Here is a 25,565-nt window from a genome sequence, read left to right as displayed (position 1 = left end):
CCAATCCTTACCGTTCTGGTCTATTAAAAATTACTTTAACAGACCAACTAAACCACCTCTTCAACCTGGATTTAGGAAACTCCTAATTTCTCAGTGAGCATACCATGTGTCTGTCCTGCTGACTGTCATCCTTTTCATCTTTCTTCCCCCTTCCCAAACGATTTCTCCAGGTGCCTTGGTCATTTTGAATGCTAATACTATCATTCTTCAGACTTCAACTCCCTTCCAATCTCATGTCATCATGTTACTGTCAGTACATTAATAACAATACTCTTGATTTTATCATGCAGGCCATTTAAAAAAAATGAAAGCAACACCAGACTCAGGGTCTATATTTAAAATCCATCCCAACTCTGAAGATGAATCAAGCATCAAGAATCTGAAAAAAAAACATTTTTATGACCAGTCATGGTTTTCTAATTTCCCTAATATTCACGGCAGTTTCCTAAAGCTTATGCAAACACTTCAAAATATATAAAAGCAGTTCATAACTGTGTAGAGAATAAAAAAGTTTCTAATGAGTTGTGATACTACATTTTTAAACAAAATTCTCTAGAATTCAAACCAATGTTCTCATCTTGGACATCAATGTCCTAGTGATTATATTGTAGTACTAGCAAAAACTCAGTTAGTGTTAACTTAGACTACTCAGTTAATATTAAGTCCCCATAGCCTAGCAACATCACCTCCCAACAGTGAACAATTAAAAAAAACCAAAACCAAAACAAACAAAAAATCAAAACAAATTCAAAACAAACAAACAAAAAAATACCACCCCCAAACAACAACCAAAAAAAACCCCAAAAAACCCAAATAAACAACAAAACCAAAAAACAACTCCAAAACAAGCCGGCAAAAGTTAAGAGTTCTAAATTCCAAGTTTGTTTAATTTTCCAAAGTGCGAAGAATTTTACAGGCTCCTTGAAGTCAGCAGGCATTACAAAGTGATTTGCCTTAGTAGAAAAAATATTATTTATTCAGCAAAGCAATTCACTATATACAGATAAAAATTTGAAATCAATAGATGAAAAAAGAGGAAGAAAAAGAGCTTCCATGCCTGTCTTAGCATGTCTCATTTAACACATGCTGAAGCTATCTACTTGAAGTGATTCACAGTAGCTGTGACAATGAAATATATCACTAGTGAAAAATAAGACAGTCTGCATGTTGGATATTTCCCAGGCTTCTCGTTACACCTTGTGTCACTTTGCATCTTAGTCAAAAGTGATGCTTTTTCCATAGTTAAATCCTGGTAGTTTAGCTCTCAGTCTTGACACAAGCCAGAGATGTAACCCGGCTCTGGTGTCTCCCTCCACCACTGGGCAGCCTGAGCAGCACACAGAGCCAACAAACAGGATAAGCCAAGCAGAGTTTCTCTTCCCACCCTGAGCTGGGACTGGAGAGCCAAATTGCAGCTGAGACTGCAGCAATACTTAAGTCATATTTTCTAGTAATATCAAGGATTTGGGAGAACCAGGAATGACACCTGGGCTCACATCCACATTGCTTTAAGGAGCTACAAAACTGGCCAAGTTAGCCCAGGGCTGAGGGCAATGCTGTCACACACTCTGCTCTCCTGAGGTGACCAAGGCAAAGATCTCAGCCAACTGCAAAGGTGACAAACTTCCCTTTCCTTTCAAAATAAGAAGACTGTTCTAACTTGATTACAAGAGTTGAGCCTGGGCCTTCACAGATCCTGGCACTCATTTTCAGGACTTACAAATGCCTGGGCTCAAAGGAAATACATACATGATTTAAGTTTCTGAAAAAAAAAAATTAAAATAGCTGGTTATTTCACCAGTGGTGACTTTAGAAAGTAAACGTCAGAAAAAGCTATTTAAATAGGACAAGCATGACTGGTTGTATGGGAAATCAGAGTTTCAGTAAACTTTGACTGCTCAGAAAACCAGTATCATAGGAATAGATTGTCTTAGCACCATTACACATTTCTACTGCATTTTGAACCACCAATTATTTTCCCCCAACATCCACTTTGTACACTCACATTTGAAGTGAAGCTGTCAGCTGAGCTTCCCTCCTGTGTAGGCTGTTCTAGCAGTGAGGGTCTTCAGACTCACCTTTTTAAGCAGCACCCATGCAATGCATTAACTTAACTTTGGGATTCTATCCACACATACACAATTTAGTTTCCATTACTATTTTTGCACAAGACTTACTAACTGCTGGCCAATAAGAAATCCTACTGGTACACTGGAAAAACAGCATCCAGCACTCTTCCCTTTCATCTGTTGATTTGGTATTGTACTTATTTTCATCATCAAAGTCAGTGGTTAATAAGGCTTCAAATGGACACATTGCTTTAGGAAATTAACCATTAAGACAATGTCTATATAAGTGTTCAGAATATGACATTTTACATAAGATTCCACATAACATAATTTTTAAAAAATATTTTAAAAATATTATTCTCTGTGCACTGATAAAAATCAGAAATTTGAGGAGGATTTAGCATAGTTACACCAGGAAAGGACAGCTTTCATGGAGATCAGATTCCTGCTCTTGTAAGCTTTAGGTTACTTCTAAGCCCCAAACACACACTTGGAAATCTCAAGATGAACTAAGAATTCCCAAGAGTTCTGTTTACACCGAGTGATTAATTTACATATGAAAGTGAATGTCATACTATGTAAAAATAAACATTATGCTCATTAGGGCCTCAAAGATTGCAGCATTTTTCATTTCTGTGACTCTTCTGGACCTTTAATTGCTAATGGTCTTAAACCAAAGTAGTCACAATAGATGTGAACTAATAGATGTATTTACAATATGGTATTCTTTAGAAAATTATATCACACAAGAAAACCTAATTGTAATCTCATATAAAAATTCCATTCACCTTGAACTCCTGTTGCTTGGCCACCATCACTGGCATGTGTCTAACAAGGAGAGGATGTTTTTCTTTTTTGATTTGATTCCCATCATCTTCTATGCAGAACCAACCTAAGAGGTTATCCTCTGCTGTAATGGAAAGAGCAAACAATAAACACTCCACAATTCTCTCACTGAATAATCACTTCCATCTTTCCACAGGAACAGAAAAGAATTCTGTCAGGATGAGTCAATACATATCAGGCTGTTCTTTTTCCATAGATGCATACATGACAATATAAAACTATGAGCAAAAATTCAATTGAGTAGATTACATACATACTGATAATGCAAAAAAGAACATCTTATATTAGCAAAATGTTAAGGGGAGTCTCTTAATGATCTTGTAAATTGAATATTGAAAGAGGAAAAGACATATCAAACCTCTCCTTAAGACTCTAGGAAATCTGTTTGTTAAACAGCATTTCTCTGCCTGTTTAAGAAACATCACTACCAACTGCCAGTTATCATAATTAAAAGGATCCTCCTGCTGGAATGATGGAAACACCCATTCTCTCTTCTTTTTTGTTACTTTGCTTGTCTTCTGTGAGACATCACAAAAGCACTCTACTTTGACCATGTGCTGGTGAAACTTGCTTTCAAGCAAGTTAATGTTTCTCAACTTAGGCATTGAAAAGTCCAAGTATCTTTGGAAACCTATCCCCTTGTGCAAACACAGGAAAAAAATAACATCACAAGACAGCATATTTTTTATTGCTCTAACTTAGAGACTATTTGTGTTGATTTAGATGCAACAATTAGTAATGAATACCAGACTTCATTAAAATACTGTTGAAAATATATTCCTTCATAATGAGTGCCTGTTTTATCTACAATGCTATTACTTTGTAGTGATACACAATCACTACTATTTACTGTATTGCAATTTTAAATATCTACAGACAATTTTCACTGAAAAAGGAAAATCATTCTCCAAAAAAGAAAAATAAATATATTACACTGTACATTGAGGGCTATTTTAACTTTTTAGGAAACTTGATTAACTAGGAATTACCAAGGGCCAGTTTAGCCATTTGTAAATTGTTGATCCAAGACTGTTTGATGGCAGGGGTAAATGTATTGAACACAGCTGTAAAGAAAGTTGGCCGCCCAGACCTGCAGTACAGGAAAAAAAAAAAAAAAACACTATAAATGTGATGGTTATGAATACAGCCATAGGTAAAAATGTTGAGCAAGATGAAATTTCATTATTTTCTAATACTCAAAGACTCAGCTCTGATTTCAGTGTGCAGGCTATGATACACCATATGTCCATCTTCCTATACTTTACACAAAATTATTTGAGAGGAACTGGAGCAGGAACACAACAGTGACTGTTCCCTATTAGCTGCCACTGCCAGGGTTCCTCTCTTGCTTCTTACATCCAGAATCCTGGGCTGAGGAACAGGAGAAAAGCTACAGAGCTGCTCTGGAACATTAAAGCTGGGCTGAGGAACAGAAGAAAAGCTACAGAGCTGCTCTGGAACATTAAATCTGGGCTGAGGAACAGGAGAAAAGCTACAGAGCTGCTCTGGAACATTAAATCTGGGCTGAGGAACAGGAGAAAAGCTACAGAGCTGCTCTGGAACATTAAAGCTGGGCTGAGGAACAGGAGAAAAGCTACAGCACTGCTCTGGAACATTAAAGCTGCCAGCATTATGGCATTAAGAGCAAAAACTCAGGGGCTTACTATGGAAACAGAAGGGAGGGAAGAGCTACAGATTCCCAAATCCTCACTAGTACATATACCTGTACACTAGTATCTATACCTAATACACAAACCAATTTACAAAGTTTTGTAATCAAGATTTCTACTGACTTGTCCTGCTTTCCTGGGAGTTGCAGCTGAATTCTACAGCGATCTGCTGCTCTGATTTCATCTTCTTTTTTCAAAATCAGTTTTTGTAAACCTGAGGTCCAGTCATGGGCTACAGATTGGTTTAAATTCTGAAAAATGAAAAAAACTAAGATTCAACACCAGCCTACCTGCCTGTTGCAAACAGTATAATAAGGTGATTCCTGCATATAACAAACAATGAAACATGGGCTTCAATTAGACTACATTTCCATCATGGATAATTTAGCCATACTTGTAAACACAGTTTGAGCCAAAACGTTTACAGAGGCATCATGAAAAATGTGTGGTCTAAATCTGTTTAAGATGCTGAAACAATAACTGCAAGGTGAGTGTTCTGTTGCAGACAGTAAAAGCCCACCTGAATGTACAAAGCATCAAGACTAACAAGTACACAGAGGTACACAAACTTTCCACCATCAGAATTCTATGACAACTTAAGTGTTTTTCAAAAATCAAGAAGCTAACCTCATTCCTCTAAATAAATTCTTTTAATGATCTTACATACATCTACCCTGAAACAATGACTGAATTTTAAGTTTACAAAGCGTAGTTGGCTCTGACTGTCAGTGCAGGCAGAAAGGTTTATTATATGGTGATGGGTGGATGTCTTATTGTATATCTGTGCTATGCATATTCCCAATTATGCAGATGAAATTCACCTTCTTATACTTGTGAAGCTTTTTCCAAAAGCACTCTTTCCATAAACTTCATCCAGAGTATATATTTTCACAAAATTCTATGTTTTATTTAATACCTTTACTCTGAAGCCAAGATATCTCAAGAGAAACTCAGTTTTTATACATTCATGCATATACACACATTTGTAATCTGTGGTGGCAGGTAGGAGTTAAAAACTACATGTAACCACATATAAAACATATAAAAAATCAAGCAAAAAATAATTGTTTGAAGTCTCAAGGCTTCATTTGGTGTTAAGTACTATATTTGTTTGGCAGAATGTAAGCTAAATCAAAGGGATGTGAACAAAGCTAAAGCAAAATAGTTTTGAAATTCTTCTGAAAATCCTTTTATATTTTGTGATTTATACTCAGTTTTAAGTACAGTTTCCCCCCCCCAAAAGCCAGGATTATGAGCTTGGATGGGGATCAAGAGCTTCCTCCAAACAACCATCCTCCTACTACCATGTCCAACTGCAAGAATCCAATTTCTTAACATCAAAATGTAATTCTGTTTCCATATAAGCTTATCAGCTACTCAACAAATGAAGACACTTGTAGTTTCCACCTACACTTAAAAACAATAAAGAAAAGGAAGATTAGAAGGACAGCTGAAATCTATTTATTACACTTAACAGTAAATGCTGTTAACTGAAGATAATACTAGAGGTAAAAATTATTCCACTTTTTGCAGAGAGAACTAAAGAATGCCTTGCACAAACCCGAGGGGGAGGCAATTATACAACTTTACAAGAACAGACTTGAAAAATAAATCCAGCTTTGTTTATTACCTGATAGTTTCCTTTAAGGCTGCTTATTAATTGGCTAATTTGACCAAGTACATTCAAGTCATGTAAAAGGTTCTGCAGATCATGGTACAGTTGCCCTGGTCCCATATAGAGCTTGTCTGAAATGAATAAAACCATAACGTTATACATAACAAAATATTCAATTTTCAGTTGAACAGGGAAAGTATCACAAGTACAATATAAACATATATTATATCTTAAAATCAGAGTGGTTTATTTCTTTGCACGTACAGGCATTTACTTTTGCATTTACTTTTGCATTTACATTTACTTTTACAACATCTTATTGCCTTTATAACTACAAACAAGATTCAAGTTGCTCATCTTGTATGATGGAGAGCACTATCTACAGTGCTACTAGAGTTGCATGTAGAGCACTCTAGATGCAGCTACATCTAGATGTAGATGGAGAGCACTATCTACAGTTACAACTAGAATTGTAACAAATATCAAAGCTTCGCTGGCCCCAAAAATCTCTTGGTGCCACGGAAGTTTTGTTTAGCACCAAACATCAGACTTGCTGTAACACATTAATGCAAACATCTTTCCTGGAGGTTGTTTTTGGTTACATGACAAGCAAAAACACTTTTCTGTAGCTTTTTCTACGATGGTTTAAAATTCAAAATTTGCTTTATTGATTGTGAGACAGTTCTGGGTCATATATCTATATCCTAACTCTAACACAAGCTTGCAATTTCACTGAACCACTTGAAATTTTACTGCAATCATGCTTAAGTCAAAAAAGAACTGTCCTAAAATCAGCAGTAAATCTGAACAGGAGCAGAAATCTTTTATGCTAACAATCAAAAAGCACAAGGGCTTATAAGGGAACAGTAACTCAGAAAAACACACTGATTACTAAGATAAGGTGTCCATTTAAATGCACAAAGCTTGCAAACCCCTGCTAATATACTCTGACTACTATGATGCTAGGAGTGGAATGGTTATGTAATTCCTTTGGAAACAACACTTACTGTCCCATTAAAAAATCCACCCTGACTCACACAGAGTCAGCATGTTTCCCTTCAGCTGAATGACAGGAACAGGACTGGATTATCTTGCCAGGAAACTCCTGCAGATTCTTTAGCCCACAGAGTGTAGTATCCAAACTATGGATCCTTCAACATTAGCACAGCTTTGGATGCCAGTCTGTGGGCAGCAAGCACTCCTGGATCAGAAGGGTTTCACTGGTGTATTGCCAAGAGCAGGATCTGTTCAGAACAGCGCTGGCTGCTGGCTCTGCAGACAGCTGAGGAGCAGGGGCACGAGCTGTGCCACCTGCTCTGGCTGCAGGGCAGAGCGCTGGGCACAGCCCCAGTGCCACACTCACACCGCTGGCACCTCTGCTCCCCCAGCCTGCTGCAGGGCCAGGGGACAAAACACAGACCAAACACAAAGCCTTCCAAATAGCCTAAGTCCGAGTAAATATTAAAAATAAACACGCATGAAACAATTCCACTTAAATCATTAGTATATTTTTAGTTAGGTATCAAAATAACTATCTTCTAAAGACATTTTCCTGTTTGCAGGCATCATACAGATGGAGGCCACCACAACGTTTTTATTTAATGTAATTCATTATGTAATGTAATTAATATACAATGTAATTACATTATATATAATATAATTCATATGGAAGTCTGCCTTAAACCCTGAAAAGCATAAAAATTCAAGTCTCAAAGAAAATATTAATGGCTACTTTATTTAGTTCTCCATTTCACTGCAGGAAAGTGCAACATAAACCTGAAATATTACACATTCCCATAAAATTCCAAATTTTTATCTGGCCCTTAAATCTTCTGGTAAATTGGATCAATAAAATTATTTCTGTGCATTGCACTTGAGCAGCAGACAGGGAATGACTGCCCTTTACTACTGTTTACCACCCAGATAATAGATGTGATTATCATCCCCTTCTTTTCCTGCTCTGAATACTAATTAAAAGAACAATCTACCCTTTCTTACACTCAAAAACAAATTAGTCCATAAGAAAAGATAATTACATTTATTGTACACCATGAAAAGAAACAACTCCAAAGCAGATCTAAGAAAAAGAATTTTGAAATTATGGTCAGTTGAGTATGTTTGCAGTTCTGCTTAAAAAAAAATTAAACACTTTTCTTGAACTGCAGAGTCCATACTTTCATTAAGCTGCATTTTCACGTTCTTCAACCCAAATACTTGAAAAATCACTCTTCTCTCTTTGTATCTAACTTCTGATAGCTTACACCTTTTTCCTTGCTAATATCCACAACAACTGTAATTTGTTAAGCACCAGAACCACTAGTTCCTAGATGCATCAAATTTTGATTTTTATGGGGCTACTTGCAAAGAAAGGTGCAGATCAGTATTAACAGGAAATCTGTTGAAATCTAGCTAAAAGCCACGACAGTGTGTCTGGCACTGTAAACAACACAAATGATATCATTCTTGCTCCAAATTTCTCTAAAAAAAAGATAACTTCTGCAAAAAAAATTTATACTGAACAGAAATAATAGTTTGATTAGCTGAATTTTTGGCAGAAGTCCAGTCACCTGGCATTTACAAACTCCACTACTAACCAAACCAAACATCTGCCATGAAAAAATTACTTCAAGTCTTTTTGAAATTTAGCTTTGTGGATTTGAACCAAGACAAAACTTAGAACAATCAGGCTGTGAAAAGCTGAGTCTGTGAGGCTTCACTTGTACAGGACAGATATTTTCACCCAAGCAAACTTCAGTATTCTTAAATTATAAAAGCCAGGGTCACAGCCAGGGTAGCTTGATAAAGACAGTTCACAGACATTTTGTTTATTATTGTTTGGAGACATTAATGCAACATATACCAAGAAGCATCCAGGCAAGTCCTAGATGCTGCAGGACTTTATGCCAGTCTTCAACTGAGGTCATAAAGAAAGCTTTAACTGCCTACACAGATGGGCTTGCCCTGGGCAGTACATATACATCCAGCTGGATAATCTTCTTCTTGAAGCTTCATATAATCTTACAAATATCTTTGTTCCAGCCTTGGAAATAAGGCATAAATCTTGAATTTCAGTAATTGTCACCTGAGTCTCTTTTGTCTGCATCATGCATATTTTATAAGATATTAATAAGTCAAGATAAAAGGATGCAATATGAATGTCAAAGCAAATAAACTAATCTGGCATCTGAAAGGCTGTCACACAGAAAAACCAAACAAAAGCAATTTTAGGCTCATTCATTAAAAGATCACATTCTTAGTACAGGAAAGGAAGCACAAAATCAAAATCGTAAATAATTAATGATAGCCTGCTTCCATCCTCTGATGTTCTAGAAAGGAGAAACAGCCAACTTAAGAAATTTTAATAGCCAAGGACTAGGTCAATAGGCATCACTAATTTCAGCCTTTCACCGAGGTCCTTAGTGGGCACAAACTGGCACAGAAAATAAGGCTTCAGAAATCAACAATGATGTAGATTCATCAGAAGCAAGTTCTCCAAAAAGTGATCACTTGGATTGTGTCTGGAAAATAGTTGCAAGTTATAGCAACTTTATCTCTGAACTGGGTCCTGTAAGGGTTACTCACAATGCCTTTTGAAACAGAACTGGCTTCTCAGTGGTTAACCAAACACTGACTACCAGCTGACCTGAGAATCGTCTGATGGAAGGATTTTCTTGAGTGGAGGAGGTGGGGGAGAACACTACTCTGTTCATCAGATGTTTCTCAGTTCACAGTCACAGGCTGGCTGCTTCAGCCCACATGTTCCCTGACCATTCAATTGCTGGCTATTTTGGGGTGGGTGTTCACTCCTCCTTTTATCCATAGAGAGTGCACTGAAAAACTCTTGGCGTCACTTCAAAGCAGATACATGGTCGGTTTCTTTTGTACTGTGAAATGTTTCACAAATGATAAAGACATTTCCTTCTCTTTCCAAGCCACTCTTGTTAATTATCAATCTCTAAAACAACTTCTTTTTCCTATGGAAAAAAAACCCTTCATGGTTTAGAGAAGGCTCTCCCCAGCTCCACACATCCTACGTGCTACAGAGTGTGCCTGGGCAGGAGAGAAGGCAGCGTGCTGGAAACAATAATACATATGTGGCTTCAAAGGCAACTTTTTTGCATTCCACCTACAGATCAAGGGTGAAATCTTGGCCACATGTAATCTAGCAAGAATCTTTTTCACCAACTCCTTTGTTGCTAAGATTTTGCCAGAGGAATTTGTGCCTCCCTGCAACAGGCAAGTTTACTGCCAACAACCAGTAATTCTTGCAAGCTACCCAATTCCTTGCTCAGCATAACAATGAAATACACTCAAGGTTAAAAAAGAAAACAAAACCACAACTTGGTTTAGAGGGAAGAAAGGAGGTTAAAGTTTAAATTGATTTTGCTGCTATGTAAAACCGGGGAGAAGATTTGCTTTTTGTAACAATTTCTTCTTAGGCCAAGATACATTTGAGTATAAGACCAAATATTATTTTACCTGCTTGTTTCCCAGTATTACTCTCAGCACCACAGCTTCAAACTCATCCATTTTGCCTGGTATGAAACAATTTTTTATAATTGAAACAGGAGCAATTCTGATTTATACCCAGGCATTTTCAAAGCCTGCAGGAAACTCCCTGGGTGTGGTTAAAGTCAGTTTAATTTGGCTCAGACAAAAGAAGAATTAGGAAGATTGTGAATAAATATACACATGCTAGAGAAGTGTCTGTGTGCTAGTGCCTGGACAGAGGGGAGGATTCCCACCTCTGACACAGGGCTGCATTGCTGGGGAGCAGCCACAGCTCCCTCCTTGCACAACAGCAGCTGCTTGAATAGGTGCTGGCACAGCAGCTGCTCCCTTGGGATTGTTGTACATCCAGTTCCCCTAAATTTTCAATTTCCACTTCAAGCATATTGGTTATCATAATCCTGAACTGCTCACACCCTATCCTTCCTTTCTAAGAATTACAAAGGGACACATTTATTTTCTATGATGATTTGTTACCTGTAAACATTTTCTACAAGCTCTTGCTGTGTGTTCTGATTCTCATTTGTGAATTAATTTTATCACAGATTTATGCTACTAAAGACAGAGTAGATGCAATAACCCATAATTTGAACATCTATTGCTGGGCAAGGAAACACAATGGCTCAGCTGGTCCCATCCCATACTGAACTCCTGTTTATTCCCAATTAGGAGGATTTTCTTCAAGTAATACAATTATATAAATCCAAATGTCACACAAATTAAATAAAAGCCTCAGTCAATATACTTTCAATATTGCAACTATTTTTGCAAACATTTCTGTACTGTCCATCATGTTGAAATGAAATACTGTTAATAGACAGACGGATGGGTGTCTCTTTTACTGCAAAGTAACTCATACAGACAATATCTGCCTGAGTATAATCATTGTACTGACCTTTTCTCCACAGAGTTCAGAACCACAATACATCAATATAAATTGCTTTTGGAAAAGCTATACTGAAATGAAGTGAAAACTACTGCATCATGAAAATTCAAGGTCCTTATAAAGATTCCTTTGCTTCTGAGAGACACATAGCCCTGAAGTTAGGCATGTGTTGCACAGAATGGAAGATCATGATGCTCAAATGCAAAAATCACAACTGAATCTGAGAAAGGCTCTTTGCCTGACTACAGTTCCAGTGTTACTGAGGGGTAACACAAAATTAATGACACTCTTGAAGAACATGCCAGATTTGAAGACCACTCTGAAAGGTTGGTATATCCCAAATTTGACTTGCCATTTGCAATCTGGCCTTCGAGGCTGAGCACATTTGTATTGCTTCCTCCCACTGAGCCATCTGTGTGCATCTAGGCAGCACACTGAAACGTCGAATGGTATGAAAGGAAGAGATTTGGGAAAGTTTCAATCCTCATATAGAGCATAAAAAATCACCTGGGATGGGGGAAGAAGTTACATATGTGGGAGGTAACTTTAAAAGCTTCTGTGTCTGAGGAAGGCATATCAAACTGATACTTGTATGGTATTGCACACTTGGAACAAACAATAAAAAAACAGGCCCTTACACAACATTTCAATTATTTAAACCAGAGAAGCTTGCACAGTCTTCTGGAAAGCAAAGTATTGTGATACTATATTTCAACTATAGTTGAAATCTTGATCAGTTCATAATAAACCAGACAGATATCGTGAGATTGTTAACCTATTTATGTTAAATTATGATGATGCAGCAGTAATACATTTAAAACCATTTAACTGTAGACAGAACTGTTCAATTCTTTAAATGTCTTTGATTGTCCTAGAAAAGTTATGTTAATTTTTTTTCCTGAAGTAATAATAAGCAGACAGCATCCTACTGCTCAATTTATAATGCCCACCATTAGAAAGGAGAAGAATGGAGACTGTGAAAGACAAGGTTGTTTCTGAAGTAAAATAATTTCCTGTACACTGAAGACCTTGATAATTAATATAAAGAAGGAAAAGCAGAAAGTTTATTAATAAAGACCCAAGATTCAATCACTGCAGTTGAGGATTCTTCCCCTATAGTTGGTACCAAATCCTGTTCCTATAGATACACTGGTATGCAAAACACACCACCGCTTTACAGCTGCTCAGTGGAAGAGAACTTATCAAAGTGACAAACAACATTCTCCTTTCACAGCTCTAGTGGAACTACTTTTCTCAGTACAAACAGAAAAGGAAATCTTTATGTGCTATTTTATATGCAAGCTATCTATTTCAGCAACAAATAAACAGAGCTGGCAAAAAGATTTTGAATCTTGGAAACACACCAATTCATTTAACAGTTCATACTGATGTTATGTAAACGTGTTTCCTTTGCAAACTCCCTTGTCCCAGAACACCTAGCTTTCGCTACAAGGCTGGTGATGAGGGCCCCCTTCTGTGCTAAAACTTTATCTTGCACAGAACTTGACACAACCAAACACCTGTTATACACCAGAGGCACATCCATACCTCTGATATACATCCTCCCCAGAAAGTCTGTATGAGTGCTGAAGCCAGTAACAAAGCAGATGAGGTTTTCAGATGTTGAACTACCAACTTCCTGCAGGCTGTGTTATGCAAGCAAAGTCCTTGACAGCACCCACATCACCACCCACCTCATATTTGTGTCTTCACTTGCTCACTCATGCTTTTGCTGTTTCCACACATGCATCAGAGAAGCACATGGGCAGGTTCAGTTTTCTTGTTTCTCCTTTATGAGAGTTTTTGAACAGCCAATTGGAATTTGACTAAAATAGCAATAAAAAAAAAAGTTGTCCAAAATCCTGGCTTATGACCTAAACAAGTCCACGGGTCAATTTAAAGTTCATCACAGAAAAGCAGACTTTCTGCCCTCCCCTGGTTTGCTTTTTCATGTTAAATCCAACTCATGATCTCCACAGCTGCATTTACCCAAAAAATCTGAGCCACCATAAGTCAAGTAGATCTCCTGATATTATACCACACACTCAGGCCCAAACTAAGTTTTTGAGTGGCATCAGTCTCCAGGTTTGGAAATTTAAGCAAATGGGAAGTCAGGAATGATGTCAGAGAACAAGGCAGCCATGAACAAAAAGCTGATATGTGCAGCTACTCGCACGTATCTTTGCAGTACAACCTTAACTTAGGCTTAGTAACCTAGCGCGGAAAGAAGCAGCACAAGCATACACACAGTATTAGGTGATAAGCAATAAACCCCTCAAGCTTACTAGAATGCAAACTATTCAGTTCAGACATGGTGTAAGCAAGCAGTAGGCAAGCAAGGACTCTCCATCATCAACCACCATGAAGAGCTTTATCATAAACATGAAATGACACTGTTTAGTCTAATCATACTTTAATCATGTAAGCATCTAAACATAATTTATGTTCTTAATTATTGAAATTTATAATCTGAGTCTCTTGAACTAATGTATTAAATTAACTATTCTCACTGCCATGCAAGACAGGGAAGTTCTTCAGGTCCTAATCACAGAACCAAATACCACACAACACCCAGTACACAGAGTAGAGCTGGGAAACAAACTTCACAAGTCTCAACTCTGACAAAGTATTTTTAACATACTTTACTTCACTGTCAGTTGCTAATGCCTTTCTCTCAACTGGTAATTACATGAATGCTGAGACCTGTCTTTTTCATTGTACCAGATCCAACACTGAAGAAATATGTTGCATAAAAATGACCATCTAACCACAAAACTGCTTATTCACATATCTTGAGGAATAGCAAAATAAAATCAACAGCTTGCAACTGCAGGTAGTGAGTAAGGTATTGAATTCATAGTGCTATACCATTTGTGAATAAAATTATATAAAAGAATGCAAAACCACCAAGGAAATGTAAAGCCTCGGAGACAGTGAGAAGTAGTTCAAACATTGAGAGCATGGCTTCAAGATTATATTAAGCTCCAGCTAATCCTGACCGCACCGGGAATTTCAGATATAAAAGGCCATACATATTTTTCCTTCTGACAGCTGTACTGTGGCAGAGATTAAAGAGCAGAGAACATGAGGGAGAAACATTGGAGCCCTAATATTCTCACTAGAGTGGACCCCACAGCCCAGCTCCTCAATGTCACACTAACTGGGACAATGATCAGAGGTCTTCCTGGACTATGTACTGACTGCAGTTCCTGGCTCTGCTCCCAAGAGGAAGAGAAATACTGTCAACAAAGACTTGAAAGTGAAAAAACAGAAGTGCCATGGCCTTTTCTCTCACAAGGCCCGAAGAGGAAGGCTGAGGACAGCATGGACCTGGAAGCCCCTGCCCTCCTAAGGAGGGAGAGGGGTCACACAGGACCTCTGGGATGCACCTGCATGGACACAAAGGGTCAGGGAGAAACCGGGTACAAAAAGACAAACACTGATATAAACAGGCAAGGAAAGGCATTTAAACAGTGAAAGTACTGCAGGGTCCCAAGACAGGTCTGCAGGCAGTTGTAAACTGGCCAAGCTGCCTGAGGTTTACACTGGAGCTCCCACCAGACTATAAAAACACTAGCTGGGTTTCTAACAATTTTACTACTCTGTGTCATGACGTGGATGAGATCCCTGGCAACACAGAACAAGGTTTATAGGAAGTGGATGACAAATCCTCTAATCACTATAAAAAATACAAAAGGCAAAAAGAAGACTCTCATCCTGCATGGGTGAGACAAGCATGTAACACCTAAATTCATCCTTGCTAATCCCCGAGATAGACACTTATGTCCACTTAACAAAGTCAAGTATTTAATGTCACCCCATTTGCTCAGACAGGCTTTTTGGCACTAGATTTATTTAAACTCTTTGGTCTTTGTTTGTATATATCAGTGACAGTTTACATTTATAAACATATTAAATCTCATTTAGTGCATAGTATTGTCTTCAATAACATTAACTTTAAAATAAAGCCTTACATTACTAATCTTTATATATTTCATTGAGATGAAAACTAGTTCAATTAGCAAGTCATGCCATCTTTCTTTCTTTCTTTCTAAAATCTTATCACCAGTGCTGGAGTTGATATGTCAAAAACCTTTAGTTTTGCTTACTCTCAATATTGTATTACTATTGCTGTGCCTTAGAGGGATCACAAAGCTGACTTTTTTTTTTCTTCCCCAATTCTGTATCTCTCATTAGACAAACCTGCAAAAAAACCTAGTTTTAATGGCAACAGCTATCACAGCAGCACTATCTTCATTTTTGAAAAGAGATGCCATTCCACTGAGCAAGATATTGACAGAAACAAGTGTACACTCTAGCCCATCAAACATCCCTCCCTGTTTCCCTGGCAACACTCAGAGGCCTACACAAAGTGACTGCATCAAGCAGAAGGGAACTTGGAAGAGAGGAATAATTTCTGCACTTCAGCATCATGTCACTACTATATTTTAGAGTAAACAAACCCCGCAGAGATCAAGAAGACAATCAAGTGGAAACAGAGTACAAATGTATCCCTAGAACTCTGAAAGAGAAAGGGGAACAGCCATGGTTTAGCAGGGCTGAGCTTTGCTCTCAGTTACAAACTGTAAACCTGTAAGAAAAAAAAGGACATGAAAATGCAGCCATAAGCATACTAACCTGATTTTTGACTTCCCTGTTTCTTCAATGCTCATCACTGCATGGTTATATAGTACAGATGGGTCTGGGTCATTTCCCCCTTCAGCCTTAGACAAATGGATCAAATTGATGGGTTTTTTTGCTTAAGTAATTGTCTATGTTATCTATTTCTAATCAACCTGATCAGAGCAGAACTCTGCTGTCAGACACTGGCTTCCCACCCAGACATGGCAGGATGCCTAGCCCTTTCTCTTTGGTTCTACAGAGTCTCTCTAGCCTGGTCTTCTTTAATAAAAGCCCCGTGAGAAACTTCTCACTGAACTTTTTCATTTTTGGGGACCCAAGAACACGCAAATGGGGCTAGTTTCTGTTGCTGTGGCACAAAACCAGCATTTGCCTCAGCACAAACCACAATTCACAACCCATCAACAGCTTGCGTGAAGTGCTGCAAGCTCATAACATGTGCCTGAAGTCTGAGAAACTGAAACTCTGGCCGGTATATTTGACTTCCATTCCTATATTCCCAATTAAAAAGCAGTGAAATACACATATTTGCAGTGATTTTATGTATAAATGGATGAATTTCAATGAAATGTTATCTTCTGATTCTTCTAGAGGGGTAATACTGAATATTTTGGTAAGAAGTGATAATTTTTCCCTTTGACTATACTATTTATATTTTTGGAAAGTATTTATAATATTTTAGATTAATGACATATTAAAACCAAGCTGTATTCACTGTGCTTTCATCCATCCTTTTTTTATCATAAAAAGTACAGGTAGCGTTGAACTTTCTTGATGCCCCCTTTCCACATGTTCAACCCAATTGGGAATCTGAAGAGGTTCCAGTCAACTGGAACCTGGCAAACATTGTCCCAAGGCAAGAAGAATGACTGTGGTAACTACATGCCTGTCAGTCTCACTTCAGTGTCTGGTAAAGTTACAAGGGTTTTTCTGGAGCTAGTGAAAAACACCTGAAAGACAACACAGTCATTGGTCCCAGCCAGAACAAGTTTATGCAGTTGAAGTCCTGCTTAAGAAACTTAATTTCCTTTCATGAAAAAGTAACCCAGGTAGTTGATCATGGGAAGCCAGTTGATGTGAACTGTGGATTTCAGTAAAGCTGTTGATCTGAGGCATCTCACAAGCCTCAAAATGTCCAGCACATGGCTGGATAAACACATCATGTGATGGGCAAGAAACTGGCTCATGGGTCAGGCACAAAGGGTTATTTACAATGAATGGGATGGTAGCACCAGACCGGTGACCTGTCACTACTGGTGTTTCCTAGGGCTTCATTTTAGGCTCAGTTCTCTTCAATGTCTTCATAAATTACTCCAAGGAATAATAACTTTACCAATGACACTGAATTGGGAGGAGCTGTCAACTCCCTTGAAGGAAGAGAGACTCTGCAGAGAAACCTTGACAAATTATAGGGCTGTGCAATCACCAAGCATAGGATGTTCAACAAGGGCAAGTGCTGGATCCTGCACATGGGACAGGGCATTCCTGGATGCATGAACAGACAGCACAGATACTGGAGAGCAGACACACAGAAAGAAATCTGGGGATCCTTGTCAGTGGCAAGTTGAATGTGAGTCAGCAGTACTCTGGCAGCCAGGAGGCCCAACTGTGCCCTGAGAGGCATTGGGTACAGCATCACCAGCCAGGTGAGGGAGGTGAATTTCTCACCAATGCATGTAAATCAAAACCAAGAATATACAAATTTCTGTTTCCACTGAAAACATTCCCCTGTTCCTATATTAATTCAACTTTTCTGTACTATGACTGTGTCTGTGCTTCTGCACATGGACTAACTAGGCTGAAGAGAACAGCAACAGCCTACCAGGAAAAATACATGGATTTACCAGGGGAAAAACTCTATCTCACATCTTTCTGCCAATGGTTCTACAAAGAAAATTAACACATCACACTTCTTGGCACACATAATTAAATAACTGCTTCCACAAAAACTGTTCATCTGGGATGCCAGAGCCATACAGACTTTCAAACAGGACTAACTCTAGAACTCTAATACATGAAACAGGACTTTGACTAATTTGCTGAGAGAAATGTGTTTTTTCCTGAAGATTGAGACTGTGAAATGTTTACTGGTTGTGACTGCAGGAAGCAAGCACAAGTTGTAATTGCACTCCACTAAAAAAAAATATTACAATTGTACAAATAAAGGACCCTGCCAAACAGCTAAGACGTTAATCCCTCTTCATGTTCATAACTATGAGAATTTAGTCTGCTGTTGGTGCTAGGGGAGAACACCAGGAACAAGGCAAGAGCACATCAAGGACAGGGCACTTTAGCGGAATACACTCAAAATTTTCCTGCTTTTCCCCATACACCCTCAGGCCACACAGTTTTTCCTACCAAAATACAAATGGCTTAAAACCAAAAACCAGCCCTTAAACATGTTCTTGTGTAGAGTCCAGAAACAAAAGACTGCTGAACAAAGCTCAACAGGGTAGAAAACTGCCCATTGATGATTTTGCCAAGTGAAAACCAAGTTCACACAGTCCTTGCCTTTCATCTCAGAAAAGTGCTGAAGCATGTCTTTGATTTATACACACTCATAAAATCTTTCAACCTTTCAGTTGCATATTACAGGCTGTACAAGATTCATTCAAATTTAGCTATTAATTCAGCACCCAAAGTAAAGTTTGCATCTTTAGACTATACTGCTTTTTCTTGCAACATCATAGAAAACTGGAAGCACCAATTGCATTTAGTCAATAATAAATGGCAAGATGCAATTGTGACAGCTACCTCCTCACAGAAAAGGTTTTGGTGGAGAAAAAAGTGCCATGATAAGGGAAATGTAACTAATAATCATTACTCCTCACAAGAACACAGCCTGAATCCATCAAGAATCCTCACTAATCACTGAAGCAATGTCAGAATACTAACCTTACAGGAGTCAAGTACTCAACCTAGCATGTGGCAGATACAAACCAACTATTCTCAGTCTTCCAGAAATGCAGGAGGTAATCCCTCTACTACTTAATGTACTACTTACACAGAATCACCATTATTCTGTATCTTTTCAGTACTCACAAACTGAATATGTAAGTTTAAAATCAGGTCTGAAAAATGGTTTTATGTCTCAGGATTTTGCCTGTAGCACCCCAAACTGTTCATGATCACTATATTTTATTAAAACCACATACTATGAGGCCACTGGAGTTTCATAGTATACTTTGAAAACAGAGGAAGACATAATTTTATGATGGCTGCAAATATATGAAATTTCAAGCAGAGTAGATAGGATTTCTCTGTTACCACTTTGCAACTTGTAGTAAACACCCAGGATGTGATACTACCATATTAAAGATCATGCCATCATCAACTATAAAATGCAGCAACTTGGTGGGTGCAAATAAGAAGCCACACTGAACCAATACACAGTCTTACCAGTCTGTCCCTCTGCAGGAAGGCTGTACTTTCTGAGCTTCTGTAATCTTTAACAGCCAACTTAAACTGGAACTAAGAAGGCAACTCTACAGAATAACTAACACAATTAGGTGAGTATTCAAACTTGTCTATAAAGGCCAGTTCAAACAACTCTGCATTCAGAGTAACAGCTAGTGCAAACACAGTAGTATGTGCAAAAACAAGGCTATGATGTTCTTCCTTCATGATTGTTTATATTCAATTTACTTGGATCATTTGCCAGGAAAGTTTGATTAAACCAGAGGGAAGATTTTTTCAGTATACCCAGTATCCTTCAAATCCTTTTTATTTATTTCTTATCTTTTGATCTTTTTTATTAGAAGACTGAATTAATATAATAGAGCTTACCAAGAGAAAAATTAATTCAGTTCACATTTTACCTACAGGTAACCTGAAGGTTGATTTACAAATTATGTACAAAGTAATTTCTTTTTTTGTGTGATTTTGTCACCAATCATGATGAAGTTGAAAAACCTCAAAAGCCTAGAGGTTCAAGTAAGTTCTACATGACTGTTTGGTCAGGCGTTTTTGTTTCTGCCTCATGCTTTTCTTCCCCATATGACCATGCTGACATGCAAGGATTTGGTCCTATCCGCTGTGAAAGTGTTGCACAAAATCATAGTAGGAATATTCAACAATCTGTTCCTCCCACACTCACCTACAAAAGGGACCTCCAATTCTAAGAAATAGTCTTCTTGATATAGTTCTTTCAGGGTTATGCATACAGCAGCTGGTAAATTATAAGATAAAGGCTTTAATCTCATTCTCTAAGTAGTCCCTTATTGCTTAAAAGGAGTTACAAGAATTAAGTCATCCTTGAAATAAAGACATAAGTGCCCATAAATTTTTCTGTAGCTATTTACAAAAGGAGGAGCAAGAAGACCAGACAAAAACCATCCTGGAGAAAGAATACAGGGGCTAGTAAATGCTACACTGATGCTGTAGCATTTATGCCTCCTTATAGCACAACTGTGGGAAAATTCATTAAGCCAAGGGTGCAATATTAAATAAATGTAGTGTGAAATAATGCCTGGAGCTACTAGCACTGAAATGCATGTGAATTATAATCCATTACTAGGAATCAAATTACAATCTAGAGATATTGAATGCATTTAATATTACAATATTTAGGCAATAAACAGGATATAAAAATAACTCCTTATGTATGAAAGTCTAGCTAACAAGTAAAGTCTTAAAATTCATATTTCTCTTGAAAGCAGTTGGCAGAATTGTAGGGAGGATTAACTAGCACAGAAGAATTTGTAAACTTCAGAGCTTGAGGTCATTTTTGGAGAGAGGCTAGGAGGAAATTACCTATAAACATATTGTTTCAAAAACATTCATTAAGGTTTTTTCTGAAGCACAAATTTGAAGGGCAAGATATCATTGGCTTGAGAGTAGTGAGTAAAGTCTACCCTGCAGTAATCACTTGTGTCCAGACCCTTAATCACAGCAAACAGGGTGGCTTGGTGCTCTTTATTGAGAAAAACTTCTTTGCTCTAACTATGGGATAAAGAACAAAGGCAGAACCAGCGACCACGAGACCACTGGTGCACCACATCAAACCCGCATTTTTGCACGTCTGCACACTCTCATGCTTTAGAACTCTTTACTCATTCATGCATAAAATTCTAAACTACAACAAATACAAGTAATTCATGTCGCAAGGCAGGAGCCTGACTGTCACTTTATGCATTCTCAAGTTTCCAAAGAAAGAGGCTTTACTACTCTTCATGTTACAGAAATCTTCACAGACAAAATGCTTCCCTTTGTTTTCAGTAGCCCATTGAATTTCAAATATGGATTTTAACAAAGTAGTCTGTAAAAGTCAGTAACTCCTGTCACTTACTTGGCTTAGAGTTAATGATGACATTTTCAGCAGGGAGCTGGGGTGGGAACCTGCAGTTGTCTCCTTGGCCCTCACTGCTGCCATACTCTATGACATCCACTTGTCCCAGCGGTACGCTCCACTTCAGTAAATACCTCTGGCCAGTTGTCACGGTGCCACTGCTTTCATAGGAAGAGCTGGAAGATGCACAAATTATTGCTGTGACAAGCAATCGTGTTTTCTAAAATCTGCTGTTTATCAGCTGGAGTACAGTGCACAACTTGAAAGAAATACATGCATCAGGCTGACTTTTGTGACTGATCTTTCCTGGCATGCAAAGAGCAGCCATGCAGGTGCAGATAATCTTGTCTGCAAGCACCACAGGACTGCTAACAACAGTCCTTACATTTCTATAGTAAAACATAAATGACCATCTTTTAAGATCAATGTGCATTCAGAAATCCTAATACAAGTGCTTGGGATTATACTTTGGCTCCACATTTTCCTGATTTTTTTGAAACACTTCTTTTTGGGCCCTAACTGCCATGTTTAGGGAAGTAGGGATGATGAAACCTTTGAATGACTGCTGGCAACAGGAAGGACAACTGAAGGGCTGGCAAGCCAACATTTCTGCCAAGCCACCAGCCCAGACCGTTCTATATAGCAGACCTCTGCAACTGCTGCAACTTCCAAGAGTAATCCTGCCTGAGCTGCTGCTTAAGAAGTGTGTATCACAACAGGCATTTCAGAGGAAAGAGCACGCTGAGAAAGCTCATTAGGAATAGAAATGACATCAGTATTAATTTTACTTTGTTTCCTTCATTCCCTTATTCCCATTCAAGAACATGTAACAAACATTTATTATAAAGGACAAAAGAGATGTTAAAGTGAACAAAAAAGGTTTACTTCACACAAAAAATGACTGAAATCCAGAAGTCAACTGCCTGAGAGAAATCAGCAAAATGCATTTATTGAGAACAGTAACTAAATGGTGAAATTCAGCAAGTCAGCTACCTATCTGCAACACAGACTTTTGTTTCAATGAGGAAGAAAGCATGAACAAAGAAGGCAACTGCCACAACTTAAGCAAATATTTATAAATTCTTGACCTAGCTCAGAATTAAAAAAAAAAATAAAACCCAGGCAGGACACAGTTGTTCAGTCACTAGGGATAGCATCCACCCCATCCAACTGCTGTTACTTCAGAGTCAGGCTACCAGCTCCTGCTGCTCATCTGCACTGTGTGCAAAGAGAGACCTGAGGGTCGTGTCACCTGTAAAAATATCTATCTTTTGCAAACCAGGAACACTCAAACATCCCAGTTACCTAGGCTCCACTAGTTACAGAGGAATTTTCTATGGCTTGCAAAAGATACATACTTTTACAGAGGGCATATCCCTCAGAGGGTCAGAGACTTGGCATGATCATGACCTTTTAACATAGAAAACAAAAACAGACTGCACTTTGCTGATTCAAGTACAAATACAGAAAATCCAAGACTTTACTGGTATGAAAGAAGATAAAATATTAACAGTTAATATTCAAGTATTACTAAGAAAGTAAAGAATTTGTAAAGGCAAGGACCAAAGGAAAATTGACATGAGCTTCTTAATTTTCTGAAGTATAGCTATTACATGGCACTTTTCACTCACATGGACATGAGACCAAGCAATCACACACTCAGAAATATGTTCACAGGATTCATACTTCAGTAATGAATTAAGATATCAACTTATATTATGCTTAGGAAAAGCTGTTCTTGTAAGATTTTAATAATCCACATTTTCTTTGTCAAAATGTACCACTACATAAAACAATTTATGCTACAAGCAACATATGAATGCGAACACAACCTTGGCATACACAGTTATGTAGTAACAGTAATAATTACAGCCAACAAAAGCACAGAAGGAACTATGAAAAAATGGTTTTTTTTCAAAGCATTTCACCTTTAATCTTTCAATGCTTGGTCCCTGAGATAATAACCTTTCCCCATCTGGAACTCTCTTAGCAAGTTCCAGATTTTTTCTGGCAACCTGCATTACCAGTATGGATTTTGTTTTGTTTGTTTGTTTGTTGGAGGTTGTTTGCTTTCTAGAGGGTGGTATTTACTTTACAAATTGTGTTGTTACAAATCTTTGTGTGTTACAGTCTGAATTTAAGTAAGAAGAGAAAAAAGTCTTACCTTGGGGCATGGCTGTATTCCACTAAGCACTAATATCCAGCAATAACAAGACACTACAGAGCATTTCTATCTGTAATCTCCAACTGATATAATTTTCTTACATATTTACTCTAGAACTTCCAAATATTGGTCAGCAATTTGGAGGACTATAACAAAGCTAGTTGTCCATTTATTATGACCAATCCTAGAAACTATTAGCCACAGTAAACCCAACAACACAAAAGCAATTCAATATGTCATTTTTTCCACCTGAAATTCAAATGATCATCTAAAAAACAGAAGTTCAATCTTACCGAATGTTTACTGTTGCACACATCAGCACATCATTCAACATGAAAAGTCGCCGTTCTTTGGTTTTGATAATTTCTCCTTTGTCATTATAAACTGTCTCAACCATATCATCAGTCCGTATGAGGTATCTGTTTCCGCTGCTGAGTAGCTGGATTTTGAAAATAATCAGCATTGTATATTACACACAGTACATCCAACATGCAGCACACAAAAAGCAAAAACAATGAGTTATCAATTGCCATCCTAGCACAAGTGACTGCAGGTGGATTTGCCAAGGTAATTAGGTCTCTTTATTAATCTGCTTTTGATTTAGAGAAACAGTAACTTCTGCTGGCATCCATGTGGATTAAAGGGCTTTGCATCTTAATGTAGACCATGGTTGCTCTGGGAATCTTCCACACTGATAAAGGTTTCTTGGCAAAATAAATTTCTGTGATTTCCTTCCTAAGCCTCCTCTTTCATAGTCAACTGAAGAGCTAACACATGATTCCAGCTGCCCAGAGTGGAAGCCAGAGTGTGAGGAGGAAGTGTGCTCAGCCTGCTCTGTCCCACAGGGCCCACACAGCTGAGGAGTGCAGCTGGCAGGGTGTCACAGACTGTGGACAAGGTGACACGTCCAAGAGATACTTGGCATGTAAACTGCTCCTGACATTTGCCTTCAAGGGCTAAGGATCAGCCACTGTGTGCAAGCATGAACCAATCCCTTACATGTCAAACACATCTCCACAGTGTCCAACAGAATAAAATGGTCCATAACTCTAACTTTCAAATCAACCACCTCCTTCATCATCTATTTCACCCTAGCTGGCATTGTTCCAAAACTGTATATGCAAATATACAGGCCCAGGAGGGCCAAACATGTCCTGGGTTGCATCAGGTCCAGCATTACCACCAGGCAAGTGAGGTGATTGTCCCACTCTGCTCTGCACTGGCCTCACCTGAATATTGTGTGCAGTTTTGGGCAACACAATGTACAAAGGATATTAAGCTATTATAGAGTGTCCAAAGGAGGGTCTCAAGGATGGTGAAGGGCCTTGAGGGGCAGCCATATGAGGAGTAACTGAGGTCACTTGGTCTGTTCAGTATGGAGGAGACTGAGGGGAGATGTCACTGCAGTCTACAGTTCTTGTGAGGGGAGAATTCTTCACCCAGAGGGTGTTTGGGCACTGAAACAGGCTCCCCAGGGTAGTGGTCAAAGCCCCAAACCTGACAGAGTTCAAGAAGTATTTGGACAATATTCCCAGGCACTTGGTGTGACTCTCAGGGCTAGTCTTGTTCAGAGACTGAAGCTGGACTCTATGAACCATGTGTGTCCCTTCCAACTCAGCTGATTCTGTGATATTAACACACAAGGCCTGTGGGACCCTGTGAGATTTTGAGTGACAATCCATATATATATCAATGAGTCCCCCACTGCATAAAACACAAAATCCTGCAATCAATATCAACTAACAAAAGGTAACCGGGGCCACCTCTTCTAAAGCACATTCTGTGTCTTGGAACTATTTGCAGATGATTAATAGCTGCTTCAAGAAGCAGGATTATGACAACAAAGAAAGTAAAATGTCTGAATCCATCTTTCTAACA

At 38.3% G+C, this 25,565-nt stretch overlaps 1 protein-coding gene across 8 annotated transcripts in view; it reads right to left on the bottom strand.

Annotated features, from left to right (window-relative positions):
- The window catches only part of ARHGEF10 (Rho guanine nucleotide exchange factor 10), a 123,071-nt gene that overhangs the window by 30,400 nt on the left and 67,106 nt on the right, over nt 1-25,565 (bottom strand). For 6 of the 8 annotated variants that reach the window (XR_010358173.1, XM_064412115.1, XM_064412114.1 and 3 more), the window contains 6 exons: nt 23,981-24,126; nt 21,524-21,699; nt 6,216-6,331; nt 4,709-4,836; nt 3,905-4,005; nt 2,858-2,979 (listed from right to left, as the gene is read on the bottom strand). Coding sequence is in view for 7 of the 8 variants with exons in the window: in XM_064412115.1 (XP_064268185.1) it covers nt 2,858-2,979; nt 3,905-4,005; nt 4,709-4,836; nt 6,216-6,331; nt 21,524-21,699; nt 23,981-24,126 (789 nt within the window). In the remaining variant the exon portion in view is untranslated. The remainder of the gene's footprint in view (nt 1-2,857; nt 2,980-3,904; nt 4,006-4,708; nt 4,837-6,215; nt 6,332-21,523; nt 21,700-23,980; nt 24,127-25,565) is intronic. The other 2 variants (XM_064412117.1, XM_064412119.1) reach the window with 1 other exon arrangement.

The sequence above is a fragment of the Passer domesticus genome, chromosome 3 (genome assembly GCF_036417665.1).
Source record: "Passer domesticus isolate bPasDom1 chromosome 3, bPasDom1.hap1, whole genome shotgun sequence".
Taxonomy (NCBI): domain Eukaryota; kingdom Metazoa; phylum Chordata; class Aves; order Passeriformes; family Passeridae; genus Passer; species Passer domesticus.
The sequence above is the reverse complement of the archived record's forward strand: the minus strand, read 5'-3'. Positions and strand labels throughout refer to the sequence as shown.